General features: G+C 37.3%; 1 protein-coding gene across 1 annotated transcript; it reads right to left on the reverse strand.

Moving 5' to 3' along the window:
* Positions 1 to 1959: 1959 nt before the first annotated feature.
* Positions 1960 to 2951, reverse strand: LOC149532295 (putative gamma-glutamylcyclotransferase At3g02910). The gene has a single exon (XM_089805577.1). It carries the CDS (start codon positions 2892 to 2894, stop codon positions 2268 to 2270), a length of 627 nt encoding a protein of 208 aa, XP_089661703.1. The 5' UTR covers positions 2895 to 2951; the 3' UTR covers positions 1960 to 2267.
* Between the last annotated feature and the right edge of the window lie 17867 nt (positions 2952 to 20818).

The following is a 20818-nucleotide window of genomic DNA, read 5'->3' on the forward strand; positions in this document are numbered from 1 at the left end:
CATAACATGTGTATTGCTAAAGGAACTTGATTATGTTTATGATTTTCAAAGAATTGTTTTTATTATGTTTGGATCCTTGTAAATGGATGTAATGATGCTTTTCCATTGAGACCTTTGTTGCACAAAAATAATGGTTTACCAATTATGTCGTGTAATACACAAATTTATATAAAAAATATAGACATTTTTTTCTTGATTGATCTTTCATGCCACTTTAGTAAATAATTGACTAAAAAGAACTTTAATAGGTACAATGAATGTTAATTAAGTGTACTATTCATTCTCATGAGAGATGAATTGTTATAAACATGGATCAATGATTTTTTTTTTCAAAAACTCCATATAGTAATATCAAAAGTTCAATTATTACAAATTTGATAATAATGCTTAAGTATAAAATAATCCATGAAGAATATAAAGATAGTCAAGATATATTTAAAATAGTCTCCATACCCTATAGGCCTAAAGATGGTACTCTTAAGATACAAGGGAATGCAATGATTACATTACATAAAGATGAATTACATGTGGTATGAGGCAAGACAAACGAAATGTGAATACATGTGGATAAGTCTCAATTGGCTTAGTTGTAGAGAAATATTGTTGTCAACATATGTAGACCCAAAAATACAATTTATGTCATGGACTATAAAGGGCCTTTCCTCACTTAATATGATCAAAGCAACAAATGATGCTCAGAAATAGCGAATGGGGCAGGGGGAAGAGCAGTGTGATTGACCTCGAAATCTCGATGGTGGTGTGAAGTGGAGAGAAAGATGTTGATGTGCTGGACGAAGGTGAGATGGGGCGGCCTGTCATTTCATCTAACATAACCTCTGCTCTGTTCCTCCAAATAACAACTCAAACATCGTTCCAAGCCACACTTGTTCCAGAGCTCTTGAGCATACCCATCCCCTACAAAATAAGCCTCTACCTCAACCACATTCTTGCCATCCTCATCAATGCGAAGAATTTGAATGGGGCGCCTGACATAGTGGCCCTTAGTGGTGCCCTCTCCTATAATCCCCCCTTTCTCTCTCCATTTCTTTATATTCATCTTCCTCTCTCCTAAATCTCCTTCCTCACACCATCTTATAAGCAAGTAAAACAAAACAAAAAATATATTTCAAAATGAGTTGAGTGGAAAGAGGCAAACTAGTATGGGATGAGTATGCCAAATCCACCGCCTAGTATGAGTTAGATTGAGGATACCCCCCATGTCTCCAAACACTCTAACTTCCTACCATGCTCAAGGATTGCGAATACTTAGTTACCATTGGCTCCCAAGGATCATTAGTGCTCTCTCTCTCTCTCTCTCTCTCTCTCTCTCTCTCTCTCTCTCTCACACACACACACACGCGTGCGCATACACACACACACAAATAGAAATGGCTTTCTAGCAAACCAATTGGTCTTGATGTGACAACTTCTTTCTACTTATTAAATAAATTAAAATTACAAGATAATTGTCTTGGGATTTTGGATTTTTTTAATAAGTAACAAAAAAATGTCACATCATCTCAATTTGTCTCTCACATAGTTGTTTCATTGCAAACATAACATGTGTATTGCTAAAGGAACTTGATTATGTTTATGATTTTCAAAGAATTGTTTTTCTTATGTTTGGATCCTTGTAAATCGATGTGATGACGCTTTTCCATTAAGACCTTTGTTGCACAAAAATAATGGTTTACCAATTATGTCGTGTAATACACAAATTTATATAAAAATATATACATTTTTTTCTTGATTGATCTTTCATGCCACTTTAGTAAATAATTGACTAAAAAGAACTTTAATAGGTACAATGAATGTTAATTGAGTGTACTATTCATTCTCATGAGAGATGAATTGTTATAAACATGGATCAATGATTTTTTTTCCAAAAACTCCATATAGTAATATCAAAAGTTCAATTATTACAAATTTGATAATAATGTTTAAGTATAAAATAATCCATGAAGAATATAAAGATAGTCAAGATATATTAAAAATAGTCTCCATACCCTATAGGCCTAAAGATGGTACCCTTAAGATACAAGGGAATGAAACAACTATATAAAGATGAATTACATGTGGTATGAGGCAAGACAAACGAAATGTGAATACATGTGGATAAGTCTCAATTGGCTTAGTTGTGGAGAAATATAGTTGTTAGCATATGTAGAACCAAAAATACAATTGATATCATAGACTATAAAAGGACCTTTCCTTAATATGATCAAAGTAACGAATGAGGCTCAGAAACAGACCTTTCCTTAATATGATCAAAGCAACGAATGAGGCTCAGAAATAGTGAATGGGGGGGGAGGAACAGCAGTGTGATCGGCCTCAAAATCTCGATGGTGGTGTGAAGTGGAGAGAAAGATGTTGATGTGCTGGAGGAAGGTGAGATGGGGCGGCCTGTCATTTCGTCTAACATAACCCCTGCTCTGTTCCTCCGAATAACAGCTCAGACACCGTTCCAAGCCACACTTGTTCCAAAGCTCTTGAGCATACCCATCCCCTGCAAAATAAGCCTCTGCATCCACCTCCACCTCAACCACATTCTCGCCATCCTCATAACTGCGGAGGATTTGAATGGGGCGCCTGACATAGTGACCCTTGGCGGTGCCCTCCAACAGATCGAATCGGCCGAGGGCATGGCGGTCGAGAGCGTAGAGCTCTCCCGACACGTGGCGCCCTCGACCTGGGAAGGGGAGGAGGAAGGGCACCGCGTAAGGGCCGCACACGAGGGGGTACGCCTCTCTGCTGCGCGCCGAGCAGAGGAAGTCCGCGTGCCCCTCGGCAATCATCTGCTCCGTGAGCCACTCGTTGCCGAAGCCCTTCTTCAGAGTGCCGTACACGAATACTCTCTGCTCCTTTGCCCCCCATTCGCCCCTGCTCTCTGCCATTGCGCATGGGTTTCCTCAATACAGAAAGATGTCCATTGGTTGCTTCTTTTAAAAGGAGGGATAGATGTCAACGTGATGTAGGTAGACAAAAACGTTGCACTCTCTTTACGTGTACTTCTGTTGTCCGCATGTCTGAAAGTCATACGATTAAGTGGGGCCGCTGAACGCACGCACCAGGGCCACGAATCATACTTTATCTTTGACAAGGTTGTATATCAAGATATCTGTGGTCAGTATGAAAACGTTTTGTTAAAGAACTATCTAAATTAACTTTCTGAAGCAGCAAAAGATTCACAAAACTGTTTTTTTTTAGAACATAAGATGATTTAGAATTGGATTCTCAATTCTTTAGGTTAAGAATCATTTGACATTTTTCTTGAGATTATCTCATTCATTTGACATTTCTCTTGAGATCAAGGCTTTTGTAGTGTAATGGTACTTTGCACTTTGTATCCAGTGATCTAAGTTCGATTTCTAGTGGAACTCTGAACGTAAACTTTTCAATCAAAAGGGGATCAATTTGTGGTGGCATGGTTAGGTGGTTGTATTGTTAATGGTGTAACGAAGTCCAAATCCCCACTTGGCTCTATTAATTGTAATTTGGGTTCACCTTGGTGGTCTTGTAAGAGGTTGAAGTAAAGGAGTGATAAGGAGACAAGTTGTGACATGAGAGTTTCCTTGTTGTAATCAGGGAGGTGTTAATGTCTTAGTGTGTTGTTCTTGGGGATTGGGTCTCAATTGTGGTCCCACTAGTTTAGATCAAAGCGGTTATCACCGATAAAAAAACAATCTCAACCAACAACTCTCTATCTCTTAAAATCAAAAAAGGTCATAACTTGATGCTTTTCCCCAAGCAATATGGAAACCCAACTAAGGTGCTTGATATTTTTAGCGTGGTACAAGAGATCCCAACTAGCAAACTGGATTACAATATGACCCTAGAACAAGCTCCTCATTACAGACAAACCTCTACTCAAAATCCAATAGATGATTGCAGCATCCAAACTACAAGAGCTCAATTCACTCTTGAAGTCTAACAATGAAGACTCAAATACACCAAGCTCTAGATGTACAAGTCCCTCTTTACCCAAAAGAGTCTTTATGAAAAGGGTCATTTCATCTAAGTAGTAGAAGCCATTGCAGAGGCACTACTTAGAAATAACCTCATCATAATTGGATTCCTCATTGAAAGTACAATTTTGAAGAAAGAGACTATAGACTTTGTTTCTTGTTGTAGCATGCAGGATAGAAAAATAAAAAATAAATTTTGAGATAGTTGAGAATGTGTTGTCGAATAGGAACATGTGAATTTTAATAGATCTTTACATAATTACTAAGCAATTATAAGTTTGACAGTATGTTGATTTATGTCATCATAACATTTTAGAACATGTGAATTTCAAATACATGATGGAGATCTAAAGGTTGACTCTGCAAGTACTATACAAGAGATACAATCCCCCCATTTGGAAGTTACACATCTCACATTCATTGGAGAAATTGTTGAAATTTCCCATAATATAAATTATTTTATGCCTTCACTAGAGGAAATTGTTGAAAAAATTAATGTTTAATGAAATTTTATTGAAGTGAAGAATGATTAATCAAGCTTCCTCCAAGACACTTGTATATTCCAATTTAGTATCCAATCATAATGCATGCCCAATGATCAGCCTCAAAATGATAAAGAAGTTACCACATTGAGGCTATGATAACCCTCAAAGGATATTACGAGCGAATATCGTTTAGGTTTTCAATTTTTTTCATCAAATCTATAAACCCATAAAAAATACTTTTAAACCCTAAATTTCACTATCAAGGAATGGAGTGGGAAATTATCTAGCTAAATAGGCTTCTAGGCATATAGAGGTATGGAATATTGGTGACTACGAAATCTTGTCCTCTAGAATGCTCACAATCTTGGAAAAATCTAGCTATGGATGACCATAATGTGTAGTCAGTTCCCCTTTGAGGGTCTCATTTGGGGATCTTTCTACTATTTGTGGATTGTTGCTTAACAAACTTGTTGGTCTTCTTGATTTGTAATCTTCCTTTGAGTTGAATAAATTCACCTCGCCTTTTCAAAAAGAAAAATATTTTTAATGTGAATCCTAATACTAACCTCTCACATTCTTCTTTTTTATCTCATAAGCTCATAATTTTTTATTCTTGCATATAAGATTTCTTGTAAATTAGGGTTTTAGTTTTCACATATACAAATTTGTCTAAATATACATCAATATAATATTAATGGGTGAATAGTATATAATTATTGTTGGTATAAATAAGTATATACTTATTACACTTTACTTAAGTTTACTTAGGTCAATGCATTATTTTATTATTTATTAGTTTGACACCTAGGAGTTTGCGTACTCTTATGAGTTGTCATGTTGACAACACAAGAGTAAGCGACTCTAATTTAGCACATGGTGTCTACAACACTGGAGTTTGCATAATTAACTGAATTGTCATGTTGACAACACAGTTATTCCCACTCTTAATTAAGCACATGGTGTCTACAACATAATTTTACGTGACCCACCTTTGTAAGCTTATCCTCTCATCATCACACTAACTCCTATGCTCAATGGAGGATAATCCACTCTTGGTGGACATGTGCTTAGTTATGGGGCTTATCATATTGCTAACTCCTAGACATTCTAGAAGCATTCTAGAGGCCTTTATATTCAGTCACTCCTAGTGTGTATGAACATGACATTACATCAATTGAATATCATATTGTTATTTTGATCATACTTTGGTCCATTATGTGCTTGTGCTTGAGTTCCTTGATCTTGGGTGATTCTGCCCTAAGGCAAATTCTTACATGGTATAAGAGTTGAGGGAGCTTCTCTTCACATAACCATTGAAGACCATTTTCTTGCCTCACCTCTTGGAGGACCTCGACTTAGATCTAGAGTATCGCAGTCATTGGGAGTGTCTAGAGCCAAATCAGACCTCACCATTGCGCCCAGAGTGTCAATTCGGTGAAATTTGACTATAAATTCGCCTACCCTAGGCTATAGTCGAATTTGAGGCAAAAAAAATTTGCAAACTAACACCCGAAGGCCTGATTTGCAAATTCGGTATGATCATTTTTCAATCTATATAATTTATTTTTCAGATCTACCATTTTTCGAATTTATTTTCTCTGCATTTTTCTACAAATTTTTGAAAAAAAAATTGGCCTACGAGGCCTGCAGAGAAATTTTTTTTGCAAGAACCAGGCAATGAAACCCCAGCCCCCGCAGGGAATATTCTTTGTGAATTTCGGTGAATATTCCTTTTTCCAACGCATCACAGCATATTTCAGCAATTACATTCAACATTGGCACTCATAACAACTCCCCGTCCGACAACACTGTTTCACATGCCAATCGTCGAAAACTCTCCTCCATCAATGCTGCGAAGACCGCCGACCTCATCACCATGTCTACATTACAACAAAGTGTCACATGTCCTTCGTAGGACCCCACCAAGTGGAAAAGCCACGGATAGACCCCCATCTACCAACTTGGCCTCCCCGAAGGTACCTACAAACAGCACGGCGACACATGTCATCGAGTCACCCGCCAATTCAGCCGACACATCATCTTTGCCACATTGGTTCCGTACACATGTAGATTGTCGTACCTGCCATGCCTACCACCACGTCATCTTTATCCGTACACTAACATCATCATCTGTACTATTGACGTCACGACCATGTCACCCAAAGGCTATTTTTTCTGATGTCAGCAATTCACGGTATTAAATTTGATGGTTGTTTGACCGTCATTTGCAACCCAGAATACACTGCCGCTACAGTTGTTTGACCATCAAATTTAACCTCACAGTTTTTTTCCTAGACCCCTCTCCAAATTTAGTTTTGATTTGACAATCTGACTTTGGGAGGCCATATCTCAGTCATCCAGACTCCAAATTAGGTGCATTTTTTTTTATTTTGAGTAGAATTTTCAAAACTTTTCAATGGTGCTATTCATTTCTGGTTTTGGTGCACGAATTTGTCAAAAATTGTATTTTTTGGCAACTGTACATGTCCAATCCTACACTTTGCAACTTCAAGCGCTTTGTACGAGCTCATCTAAACACATTTTCATGTTCCATTTTTTTTTAAAGTGCTTAATTTTGCATCTACTTTTTAGATTTGCAATCATATTATAGTGGACAAAAATACCACTTTCAGAATTAGGTCCTTTTTTCCTGCATTGTATTGCTTTGATTACTCTTCAAAATTGTTATATTTCTAAGCTACAATGCTTAGTACCAGATTTTAACCTTAAAAGGCAGTTGTAAACAACAAAATTAGAAGTCCACTTTGTACATTTTGAAAAGTGGCCTATTGTAAACGTGCTACATATAAAGTGCCAAAAGCATCATTTGGGGGGGGAAGGGGGTTCTTTGATTGAGTGAATAGGGGGGGTGTCTCTTGTGTTCTTGTGTCTCTCTTTTCCTTGTGTTCTTTTGTCCACTTCTAACTTCACACAATTATACTACATGGAAAGATATTATATGGAGTAAATTAATGGAAAAAATTTTAAATCTATATGTTTATGGTACAATTACCAAACCCATTGATGCTACAGAACTAGTTGATTGGCAAATTAAAGACAATTAGGCTACAGGAATCATTCAGAGTTGTGTTCATAGAGATCTCTTCTTCCACATTTCCATCTTTAAAGAAGCCAAGGGTGCTTGGGACAAACTTGAAGGGTTGTATGGTAAGGTGGATGAGGAAAAGGGATTCCAGATTGAGGATGATCTACTTCTCTTGGATCTTAAAAATTTTGACACAATTCAAGACTATATCAACAAAGCTAGTGAATTGAGAGCACTACTTAAAGATTGTGGTAATCCCATGAAGGATGATTGATTGATTCATCATATCTTGAAGAGGCTACCTTCAGAGTATGCATCTTTTGTTTCGAGTTACAACACTCACAGGTTGACCATGGGAAGTTCCTTCACTAAGCCTACGTTTGATGCATTTGCAGAAATGTTGATGTTGGAACAATCCAAGTTGATAGATATGGAAATTCTCAAGTCATCAAAGACCAAAGCATTGGTGGCTACTAATGAGAACCAATCAAATCAGAGTGGAAAAAGTTCTAGCAACAGCAAGAAGAAGCAGTGGAAGAAGAAATCACAATCAGAGAAACAACAATCTCCCTCCTCACAACAAGGCAATTCTTCTTCCAACAAGAAGGGAAACAATGATAAGAAGGATAAACTATTTTGTGCATATTGCAAGAAACAGAATCATGATGAGCATCAATGCAAGACTAAGAGAATCGATGAGTTGGAAAACCTACTTAGGAAGAACAAAATCAATATGACAAATGCTTCTAAGGATTCAACTCCATCCACTTCTAAGGAAAAGGGAAAGCACTTATGGCTGGTTCAAGTTCTTCAGGGGAATGGATTCTTGACTCAGGTGCCTCATATCATATGAGTTCTTCAAAAGGACAATTTTCTTCATTGAAGCAATCTAAGGTACCTCACATCTTTGTAGGGGATGATACAAAAATGGAAGTTGAAGGGAAAGGACAAGTGGAAATGGAAAATGGAGAGTTCAAAAAAGTTCTCTATGTTCCCAACCTTAGCTCTAATCTTCTTTCAATCTACCAAATCACTCACTATGGAGATGGCAATAAAGTTGAGTTCCTTCTTGATTTAGTAATGGTATGCAATATTAAAGATGATTCATTGGTTGCAGCGGGTAAAGTCAATCATGACAAAAGGCTTTATTCTTTCTCCCAATTTGTGCCTAAGTCTCCTTCACATGCCTTATTGACTCAATCTCATTCACAAAGAAAATTATGGCACGAGCAGTATGAACATCTTGCCTTCCGTTATCTTCATGAACTTTTCTCAAACAATATGGTCATAGGTCCACCTACAATCAACTTTTCTAAAGGTGAATGTTCAACTTGTTCAATGGATATGCATCTAGAAGAGAAGATTGATAAAGGGAAGTCTTGGAGAGCATCAGTTGTTCTTGAGTTGGTTCACATAGTTCTAGCAGGTCCTTTTGCAATAACATCAGTTAGCAAGGGTCAATACATCCTCACTTTCATTGATGACTTTTCACGCTACACATGGGTCTACTTTCTTGATCACAAGAATGAAGTGTTTGATAAGTTTCTCACCTTCAAGAGTCATGTTGAAAAGCAATCAAGGAAAGCCATCAAGGTTCTTCGTATGGACAATGAAAGTAGACATGTGAACTCAAGACTTGGAGACTTTTTTCAACTTGAGGGTATTGATCTTCAGAATCCAATAGCATTTAGTTTGCAAAAGACAAGTGTTGCAGAAATGAGGATTAGAACTCTTAAGTATATGGCAAGTTGCATGATTCAAGCCAAGTCTCTTGATCCATCACTTGAAGTCAAAGCTATAAGCAGTCCCAATCACATACTTAATAGGTCTCCTCATAATGTCTTAGATGAAAAAACTCCTTTTGAGGCATGGTGCGGTAGAAAACCAATTGTGAAACACTTCAAAGTTTTTGGTTGTCCAGCATGGGCACACATATCTTCCAAGGAATGCAATGCACCACCACCAAGGCCTTGTACTTTCATCGGATATGAAGATATTGTTAAGGCATATAGACTTATGGATCTTGAGACTCATGAGATCTTCATAAAGAGGAATGTTCACTTTGAGGAAAGTTCACCTAGCTTATCCTCTAATCCTCTTCATACTTATACATTGTGGAAACTGATAGTGATAACAGTGATAGTGATTCAACAGATTCAGATATGTGGGATCCTATTGACAAATGCAAAACAAGGTCACAGTATCAACACATTCCACATGCATACATTGCTATAGTGATAGGTCCATGCAATTCAATACAGTTGGGTACACCTTGTCCTCCAACTGCAGCATCAAGGGATGACTACATAACAGATATATCAGGTTTGTTTGTGGAGTCATACGTAGATTATTTGGGAGACATCATTGATGATATACATCTTCTCTTTGATGAAGAAGATCCTTCTTTAGTTGTTGTGAGGGCTCACTCTAACCCTCCTATCCATTCTCTACATGATCAGTCTTTCTAGGTTGATATGATTGTGGATCCTTATGTATAGTAGTTGCAGGAGGTCTCTTTATCATTCTAGGAGACAGTTGGTTCTTTGGGATATTTTCTACATCCATCCTTGCTAAATCTACACTTGTTCTTTTCAACAGTGTTGGAAGGGGCGATAGTCAATATCGACATAGGGACAGTTGAGCAAGTTTCAAAGATACCATTCATCTTGATGATTCTTTCTACACATCGGGGAAGCATCTCATTTGTACTTATGATATTGTTTCTTCCAAAGTTGAGAAACATTATTCAATAGTCATGGATCAACTTCTACATTGGAGCAATTATCATTGATTGGTATTCTACATTTTGGGGGGGGGACTACCTTGTATCCTTTCTTCTACTTCTTCTCTCTATGGGGGACACCTTTTCCTCTTTTGGGATAGTGTTCTTCTCATACTTCTTTATTGTATAAACATGATGTATGTTGTAATGGGGTGGTCTTGATTACTCCATCCATCCATGCATCTTGTCTTTTCATCTCTCTTTTTGGGGGAGGGTTTTTCCCATGAGGTTTTCCCTCTTTCTCTACTTTATGAGAGATTGCATTGCTTTTGTACATGGGTATCTAACATGGCCTAATAGCTGGGACCCATCTTGCATTTTCATCCTAACTTTTGTGAGCTTAAGTGCATTCCCCTAAGTTGCACTTAAGGGGGGTGTTGGTGTAAATAAGTATTTATTTATTACACTTTACTTAAGTTTACTTAGGTCAATGCATTATTTTATTATTTATTAGTTTGACACCTAGAAGCTTGCATACTCTTATGAGTTGTCATGTTGACAACACAGAAGTAAGCGACTCTAATTTAGCACATTGTGCCTACAACACTGGAGTTTGCATAATTAACTGAGTTGTCATGTTGACAACACAGTTATTCCTACTCTTAATTAAGCACATGGTGTCTACAACATAATTTTACGTGAACCACCTTTGTAGGCTTATCCTCTCATCATCGCACTAACTCCTATGCTTAATAAAGGATAATCCACTCTTGGTGGACATGTGCTTAGTTATGAGGCTTATCACATTGCTAACTCCTAGACATTCTAGAAGCATTCTAGAGGCCTTTATATTTAGGCACTCCTAGTGTGTATGAACATGACATTACATCAATTGAATATCATATTGTTATTCTAATCATACTTTGGTCCATTATGTGCTTGTGCTTGAGTTCCTTGATCTTGGGTGATTTTTCCCTAAGGAAAATTCTTACAATTATCAGGGTCTAAAACATATGATACACTTGAAGGAACACTCCTAGGGAACCCATAGTGACATCTATAATGATCAAACACAATTGAACATACACCACATTTAAGGAGAAATAGTAGAAGTACAATATCGATATGCTTCAAAAGAATAGAAAACAAAAAAATGTGCCTTTATATATTGTTAGAATTTTTAGTTAGCAAATGCAAATAATCTCGAAATAATGCACAAGAGTAACAAATCCTAATCATACCTCTGATTAAGCAAAATGGAGGCACCCTACTTCATTGATTTTTCTCATTTGATGATTTGATATGGGTATTTTCTCTCCGAACACAAGTAGATAATCCTCAAATGATTCTTGAATACTAGATAGATTAAATGAAAATGTTATGACGACATCTAAATGAAGAACTAGATTAAACTACTGAATGAGAATGCAAAATCTAAACTAAATATGCCATGATTAGCTATAATATGAGAGCAATGCTACGAAAATTTACTAAGATTACTAAGATGAATGCTAAGATCTCTAGCATGATTTTACCTTAATAATATACCATTTATGGAGTGATGAAAGCATGAGGAAAGGCTCCTATTTATAAGAAATGAAGGGAATTGGGCAACTGAGATGTAATGCTAACACAAAGGGATAAGATTCATTTGGATTGATGAGGCGGAGGTCAGGTAGGCAAGGCTAGTTGGCCATGCAAGATGATGTGTTGTTCACACATGTGTGAGCAATCTTGAGTAGATGGGCAGTAAATGTCAAGTGGGAGACAAGTGTAAGAAAAGAGTGGCTATGAGTGACATGTAAGAGGGGGTTAGTTATTTGTAGAAGGTTGATGGTGCTGCAGTAGCAGAGCGGGAAATAAAATAAGAAATGTTTTATGTTTTCAATATTTAAATTTAATGTTTTCAATAAACATCCTACATGTGGTGGCATACCTAGAGTAGCAGTTCAATGAGCTCTCCAAATATAGCCACCTAGGACCAGGTATAGGTTTTTTAAATTAGAATAGTTTTAATTCGTAGATAATGATTGTCAGATTCCAATAATAGGTAGTAGGCAGTTTCGGATTCTTATCCTTTTCTTGGATAGAAGACGAAAAAAATGTGGATATTTAAAATGTGGCCTACTGCATGATTGTCAGATTCCAATAATAGGTAGTAGGCAGTTTCGGATTCTTATCCTTTTCTTGGATAGAAGACGAAGAAAAGGAGAGTCAGTTTTAAATAAGCCGGTTGGCTATGTAAGAGAGGCATTCGAATTTGGGTAATAGAAAAAGTTTCAGTTTTTGCCTTAGAAAGGATATAGATAATCGACTATGGAGTTTGGCAGCAATTCGATCTTGGTCTCTCTTGTCAAAGTGCAGATATATTTTCTTTGAGGACATTCCGGGTTAAAGATCTTGGTGTTCGGGTGAAGATAAACTATGGAGATTTATAAATTCTAATTAATCCAATCTTGAGTTTGGTTCGAGTTCGATCCCGACTGATTGATGTTGTGCCCCTTGAAGTAACTCAGTTGAGTGAGTATTCCTCTTGAGCTTTCCAAGGTGTGGCTCTGCATCATTTTTGGTATCAGAGCAGACGACAATACACTCAGTATCTAGTCAAATGGAAGAACAAACCAGTGACAGAGGCTATTTGGATGGATGAGCAACAAATTAGCAAACATGGTTCATCAGTACACGATCTCATCTCAAGTGGACTTGAGATTCTTTCTACAGGGGAGTATGCTGCAGTAGCAGAGCGGGAAATAAAATAAGAAATGTTTTATGTTTTCAATAAATGTCCTACATGTGGTGGCATACCTAGAGTAGCAGTTCGATTAGCTCTCCAGATATAGCCACCTAGGACCAGGTATAGGTTTTTTTAATTAGAATAGTTTTAATTCGTAGATAATGATTGTCAAATTCCAATAATAGGTAGTAGGCAGTTTCGAATTCTTATCCTTTTCTTGGATAGAAGACAAAAAAAACGTGGATATTTAAAATGTGGCCTACTGCATGATTGTTAGATTCCAATAATAGGTAGTAGGCAGTTTCGAATTCTTATCCTTTTCTTGGATAGAAGACGAAAAAACGTTTCTCATCCTTTTATTAGAAAAGGAGAGTCAGTTTTAAATAAGCCGGTTGGCTATGTAAGAGAGGCATTCGAATTTGGGTAATAGAAAAAGTTTCAGTTTTTGCCTTAGAAAGGATATAGATAATCGACTATGGAGTTTGGCAGCAATTCGATCTTGGTCTCTCTTGTCAAAGTGCAAATATATTTTCTTTGAGGACATTCTGGGTTAAAGATCTTATTGTGCGGGTGAAGATAAACTATGGAGATTTATATATTCTGATTAATCCAATCTTGAGTTTGGTTCGAGTTCGATCCCGGCTGATTGATGTCGTGCCCCTTGAAGTAACTCAGTTGAGTGAGTATTCCTCCTGAGCTTTCCAAGGTGTGGCTCTGCATCAGATGGGTTCAAATTTGAATGGATGAGTTCACACGTGTGTTAGACAAATTAAAAATTGTGAAAAATGTTCACGAGTGTAGGAATGATAGAATTAGCTTGATTCATCAAGGATTAAACTAATAGGCTGTAGGGTGTTGTGACGGCTTTTAGGCTAGGGTTTTAGGTTAGAATTAGATTTAATTAATTTGAAATTGATCAAATCGTGGTATTAGGCTTGAGGGAAGAGTATTCAAATAAATTATTTAAATATTGAGTAAAGGTTATTTAAGATGATTAATTACATTAAATTAAATACATTAATAGACTAAAGGGATAATATAATTAATTGTTCAACTTAATTATATTATAAGGTTTCAATTTTTATCTAATTAAAAGCTTATTTAACTACAAAAGGCATGTTAGTATGAATCAAATAAATTCATAAGGATAATTTTGGGTGTCTACATTTTGTCTCAAAATGGCATCATGCTAAAAAAGAGAAAATGACACCTTAGTAAGAAAATGAGGATCAAAGTGGCCGTAGAAAAGCAACAATAATGGAAGGGTAATGGCCCCTTGAGAAATTGGCACAAAAAATATTTTTTGCATTTTTTTTAAAAGGTCAGAAAAGAAGAAAAGTAAGTCTTAAGGTGAAGAAAAGTTAGTTTGAATGGCCAATAGGGTGGCAGGACAATATGGTGGAAAAACCAAGTCCGAGGAGGGAACAAGTTGCTAATGAGAAAGCTAGGTGTCATTGTCACACTCACTAGTCAAAAGAAAGGACGATAGACTAGAGGCTAAATAACTATGTTAGGGAATGCATAGGAGTGTGTTAACAACCACTAGAGTACGACAATGTGGTAGATGTCTAATCCTTCCTTTGTATTTTTTGTACTTTGTGTTTGAATACATTTATTATAGAATTTAATAAGTGAAAACATGTGGTAGGGAAGAAACATCGACTGGGGGATGAACATTTTCACAAATGGCAATTTGAGAACCGACATCTCTATAGGCACTGTTAGAGTAAAGGGTTAATTTCATTTCATTTATTAAATTACCTTTACTCCATTCTTAAGATTTCACTTTATGCACATGCATTTCCATTTAATAATTAAATATTAATTATTAAACATCATTTACCTCTTAGGGTTTCTCTTTTAGGTTTTACAATCTTCTTCTATAAGGATTGATCAATTCTAAACTTCATTCATTTTTTTCAGTTTGACAATGTATTTTGAACCATATTTTCAAAGCCAAACCCTTGCCTCTTCTTTGTCTTTTCTTCTTTGTGACAGGTTTTTGCATGCAGGTGTTCTTCGGTTTTTTGGATTTCTATTGGTCAAATCCTTCATGGTATCAGAGTCAGATCTATTGTAGCTTGTTCTTATTTGGAGAAAAAGAGGAACGAGGGTTTGATAGAATAGATCTAGTTATTTTCAAGTATTTTTTGTGTAAATAGGGAGGTCTCTAAATTTTGGAGAACTTTGAGGCAAAATAGACCTCAGGGTTGGATTTAAAAGACATCAAAATCCCTATTTTCATATAAAATTTGTTGATTATGCACAGCATTGACTGGGGAGGCAAAAAAAAATTGCATACTAGGGTTATACAAACCTGACATGCATTTCTAAGTGATTTTTTGTAAAAATAAAAAATTGCATTATTAAAAATGTGTGTGATGTAAAATCCACCTTACCACTCTCCCACCACTGTTGTGGGTGGAGCGACCACCACAACGCAACCCATGCTCTGTCACACGGCCCCCGATGGGAAGCACCTGAACCAAGAATCAAAGTAGCTATAGAAGATAATGCTTGTGAAAAAAGAGCATGTCATTTCCCTAAAGGAGGAGGTGGTGGCTTCAAAGAAGCAATACTATGTTGCTTCATGGCCTCCTCTAAAGCCTCAAGACATTTCCACGAAACCCAAAGAACACCTATAGGCCCAAAAAATAGTGCAAAAGTTTGATGTAGGAGCATTGAGTTTGGATTTTGGTGGAGTTATGCTTTTCATGGTTATGGTTGTGTTGGAAACACATTGGAGAACCTCTCCTCACGATTGCATAAAGATCGGATGGATTGAGTTGAAGTTTGAGCCATTTTACCTTGTTGTTGGAATTGTGTTTACTAGTTTCTAGGTGCCTGTTGTGAGTTGTGTAACTAATTTTCTACAATGAGTTAAAGGCTGAAAATTTCAAAGATTAAAGAGGGCCTAGACTACTATCTCTTATTAAGGTCACTAGTCCTAATTCATTATCAGTTGGGAGATATGGCAATTCTCCTGGAGTATCAATTTATGGCAGTTTGTGCAACGGGTTTTTGTGTATGACTTCTGAGATTAATCCAAAGATATCCTTAATGAATCAGCCTTAGTGAGCTTAAGGGGTTGTAGAGGACTTAAAGTAATATATTTAGTTTGAAGCATGAGTCCTAATTCAATCAGAGCTAGGAGATATCACTATTTTTCTCGGGTATCAATTTTTGGACATTTAATTTTTGTTGGAGGCTGACTTGTGGCTCTTCAAGTATTTAATGTTAGTTTTTGGCATTCTAGGCTAACTTTTGGCTTAGATTGGTATAAGTAGGGGTTATGGTGAAGTCTTTTAATTATTATTCATCCATCTTGGAGAAGAGGAGGAGGTAGAGGAGTGAATTTTGAAGAGAGCTAGTAGTTGAGGCTTGGGAAACAAAGATATTTTTTGGTGGCTTGCGAGCACAAGTTGAGATCTTGATGATTTCTACCAGAGTGTGGATTTGGACTAGCTAGGGTTTGGATTGGATCTTGAGGGATCTTGTAGAACTATTACTTGCTTTATATTTGGTTGTAACTGGGAAGGCCTTACAGCCCAACACATTGCATGTAATCAGTTATATCTATGAATAAATTATTGTGACTTGGCTTTAAATTTTGCATTGTTGTTTGTGTTTCTATTGTGTGGTTATTTTTTGGGGGCTAGGACATCTCCTTTGGGGATTCTCCTTCCTTGCACTATGTCAAGTGGTATCAGAGTGAAGGTTGTTCCTAAGCGTGTAAACAGATTGTTGATGTTGTGGCAGTTTGCACTGGGACTTGGGTTGGAGAAGGAGATCTGAGAATATCTTGATCTAGTGGTGGATTTTTCTTTCTAGAGTCCTAGATCTCTTGGTTGCAAGGTGGAAGATTATGGTTTTGACTTGTAATTGTAGAGGGCTTGCAGATGGATCGATGGATGCAACAATGGAAGACCGATCTTGTTGAGGCATGATCGTAGAGAGTTTTTGTATTGCAGATCCATGTTCCTGGACTTGTGATTTGGTTCTTGATTGTTCATGCGAGGTGGCAAGTTGCGATCTAACTTGCAAAAAAATTGGTTTTATCACAAGGAACATGGGAAGGATTTTTTTCAGAGGGTTTACGAAGATCTTGGGAGATGGTTCCAAGAGGATTGGACCCTAGGATGATTGCAAATCTCCGTGATATGGTGGAGAGGAGGTTTTCTGAGATTTTTGCTCAGTTTGAAGCTAGTTTGGTTGATCGAGCTAAGGAGGTGGTTGCTTGGTTTGAAACTAGTTTGGTTGATCGAGATAAGGATAGGATGAGGATGGCATTCCATAGATGTTTGTGGAGCTGGAGTCTACCAATCTGGAAGAGAGTTGTTTGGTCAGTTAAGAGACTTGCTCGTGAGAGAAGATGGCATAGCAAGGTCGAGGTGGAAGAGGTTGATTTTGCTGATTACTTTGTGGAGTCTGATGCAGAACCTACAGAGCAACTTGAGATTGTTTCCAAGGATATTCCTAACCTTGTTGATGTTGGGATAGAGGTTGGTTTTCATGATCAGTTGGCTAAGTCTAACATGGAAATTGTAGAGCACTTGGTCATGGATGATGTAGTTTTTGTTGGTGGTGACTTGTATGTTGCAGAGCATCTTGTTGTGAGCAATGATATTGCTAGTGTTGTGAGTTTGGCATGTGTTGATGAAGATCTACATATTGTTGCTATTGTGGAGTTTTTTGTTGTTGGTATGAATTCACTAGTTACTGATGTGGATGAGGATTTGTTGATGAAGCATTATGTTCAGTTTGTTCTTGGGTGTGAGCATGCTGATTGGGTTGCTGATATATATTCGATTCTGATGTTTCAGTGGATGAAGCATAGATGGTTGATTTTTAGATGTGTTCTATTGACTTTGATGAAGTGGAAGCCTTTAGTAAAGATGAAGTTGGTTGCAGATCTTTCTTTGGGCATCGAAGTATGGGACATACTTTTCTATTTACTTGGGGAGTCTGATGTAGGAGCATTGAGCTTGGATTTTGGTAGAGTTATTCTTTTCATGGTTAGGGATGTGTTGGAGACACATTGGAGAACCTTTCCTCATGATTTCATAAAGATCAGATGGATTGAGTTGAAGTTTGAGTTGTTTTATCTTGTTGTTGGAATTGTGTTTTCTGGTTTTTGGGTGCCTGTTGTGAGCCGTGTAAGTAATTATTTGCAATTAGAGGCTACAAATTTTAGGGATTAAAGAGGGCCTAGAGTATTATCTCTCATTAAGGTTTCTATTCCTAATTCATTATAAGTTGGGAGATATGGCGATTCTACTGGAGTATCAATTTTTGGCAGTCTGCACGATGAGTTTCCTGTGCGTGACTTTCGAGATTAATCTGAAGATATCCTTAATGAATCAGCCTTAGTGAGCTTAAGGGGTTGTAGAGGACCTGAAGTACTACCTTCAAATCAAAGCATGAGTCCTAATTCAATCGAAACTAGGAGAAATTGTGATTTTCTCAGGTATTGATTTTTGGACATTTAATTTCTATTAGAGGCCGACTTGTGGCTCTTCAAGTATTTAATGTTAGTTTTTGGCATTCTAGGCTGACTTGTGGCTTAGATTGGTATAAGTAGGGGTTGTGGTGAATTCTTTTAATTATTATTCATCCATCTTGGAGAAGACAAGGAGTTAGAGGAGAAAATTTTGAAGAGAGCTTGTAGTTGAGGCTTGGGAAACAAGGAGATTGCTTGGTGGCTTGCGAACGCAAGTTGAGATCTTGGTGGTTTCTAGCAGAGTGTGGATCTGGACTAGCTAGGGTTTGGATTGGATCTTGAGGGATCTTGTAGAACTATTACTTGCTTTGTATTTGGTCGTAATCGAGAAGGCATTACAACCTAGAACATTACATGTAATCAATTATATCTATGAATAAATTATTGTGACTTGGTTTCAAATCTTGCATTGTTTTTTGTGTTTTCGCTGTGTGGTTATTTGCTAGGGACTAGGAGATCTCCCTTGGGGATTCTCATGCCTTGCACTGCATCAAATTCCAAGGTCTATCATCTCAAACTACTCTTTCAAAGCTTTGTGAACACTCTGAATCATGGAGGATAAGCTACCTATAATGATGAGATCATCTACATAAAGAACAAGTATCAATAAGTCAGCCCCATGACGTTGAATGTATATTGTAGGATCGAAATGACACCGAGTGAACTGTGGAGCAAGCAAGAAGGAATCCATCTTCCCATACCAAACCCAATAGGCTTGTTTGATACCATATAAATACCTCTAAAGCCTACATACCAAAGAAGAGTCCTGCACAAAACCATGAGGTTGCTCCATATAGATCTCCTCATGTAGGTCTCCATGCAAAAAAGAACTCTTCACATCCATTTGAAAAATTGTCCATCCCTGTGAAGTTGCGAGAGAGAGTACAAGGCAAATAAAATTCATCTTGGAAATAGGAGCAAAGATCTCATAGTAGTCAATACCCTCAATCTATGAAAATACCTTCACAAGAAGACGTGCCTTGGACCTGTCAATAGAACCATCTACAACATTCTTGGTATAGTACACCCACCGACACTGAACCAACTTTCTTTCTTTTGGAAGAGGACAAAGATCCCGTGTGTGGTTCTTCATCAAAGAACAATACTCCTCATCCATAGCCCTATACCACTCAAAGTGTCCTATCACCTTTGAAAAACTCTAAGGATCATCTGAAATGGCATGACTCAATAGTTCAGTACTAGAAGTCTGAGCATGAGTACAACACGAATTTGAAGGATCGCCTGCCATAGGTCCTGCTACATCAATAGTATCATGAGCCCACTTGGGCACTCGATGAAAAACTGGTGGAGGTGGTGAAGGGGGATCAACATCAAGATCTTCCTTAAAGGATATATAATCATGTGGAGGAGTAGAGGAAGTACTAGGTTGTGCAGTCTTCGGATGGAATAGTCATACTCCATTAGAAGTATGCTCTTGATATGCTCTAGAGATTCAACATGCTTGATTGCAAGCCTTCTCCCACACCTTTTTAGTCAGATGTATTTTTATCTACCACTTGCACTACTCCTAGAGTGGATTCCACTTTATACATACAACTTGTAGGTAGTTTGTTGTACCTGACATACAGACGTCTTGATATTTCCTTTACGGTTGGACTTGTCTCTAGATTCTTGCATTATCCACATGAGAGTCATTGGAAAGCTTCCAAACGTATCTTGATGTACATATGGGGTACTACATGTTATGACATTGACTACACATTAGGGGATCCTCACATTCTTGGTTATACAGACTCATATTGGGTTGGTGATATTGATGATCACTAGTCTACTTCTGGAACTTTTTTTGTCTTGGTTTTGGTCCTATCACATGGTATTGCAAGAAGTAGCATGATCACACATTATCATCTATAGAGGCAGAAGTATAGGGAAGTTGTGCTAGCTAGTTAGGAGATTTTATGGCTTTGATAGTAGATGACAAAGTTTGATCTACCATTTGCACTACTCCTAGAGTGGATTCCACTTTATACATACAACTTGTGGGTAGTTTTTTGTACCAAACATACACATGTGTTGATATTTCCTTTGCAGTTGGACTTGTCTCTAGATTCTTACATTGTCCACATGAGAGTCATTGGAAAGCTTCCAAATGTATCTTGATGTACATATGGGGTACTACATGTTATGACATTGACTACACATCAGGGGATCCTCACATTCTTGGTTATATAGACTCATATTGGGTTGGTGATATTGATGATCACAAGTCTACTTCTAGATTTTTTTTGTCTTGGTTCTGCTCCTATCACATGGTCTTGCAAGAAGCAGCATGATCACATATTATCATCTATAGACGTAGAAGTATAGGGAAGTTGTGCTAGCTAGTTAGGAGATTTTATGGCTTT

The sequence above is a fragment of the Cupressus sempervirens genome, chromosome 10 (genome assembly GCF_028749045.1).
Source record: "Cupressus sempervirens isolate cs-2001-9-10 chromosome 10, ASM2874904v1, whole genome shotgun sequence".
Classification (NCBI taxonomy): domain Eukaryota; kingdom Viridiplantae; phylum Streptophyta; class Pinopsida; order Cupressales; family Cupressaceae; genus Cupressus; species Cupressus sempervirens.

Coding starts and splice junctions, on each gene's coding strand:
- LOC149532295 (XM_089805577.1), bottom strand. CDS start 2,894: ATGGCAGAGAGCAGGGGCGAATGGGGGGCAAAGGAGCAGAGAGTATTC.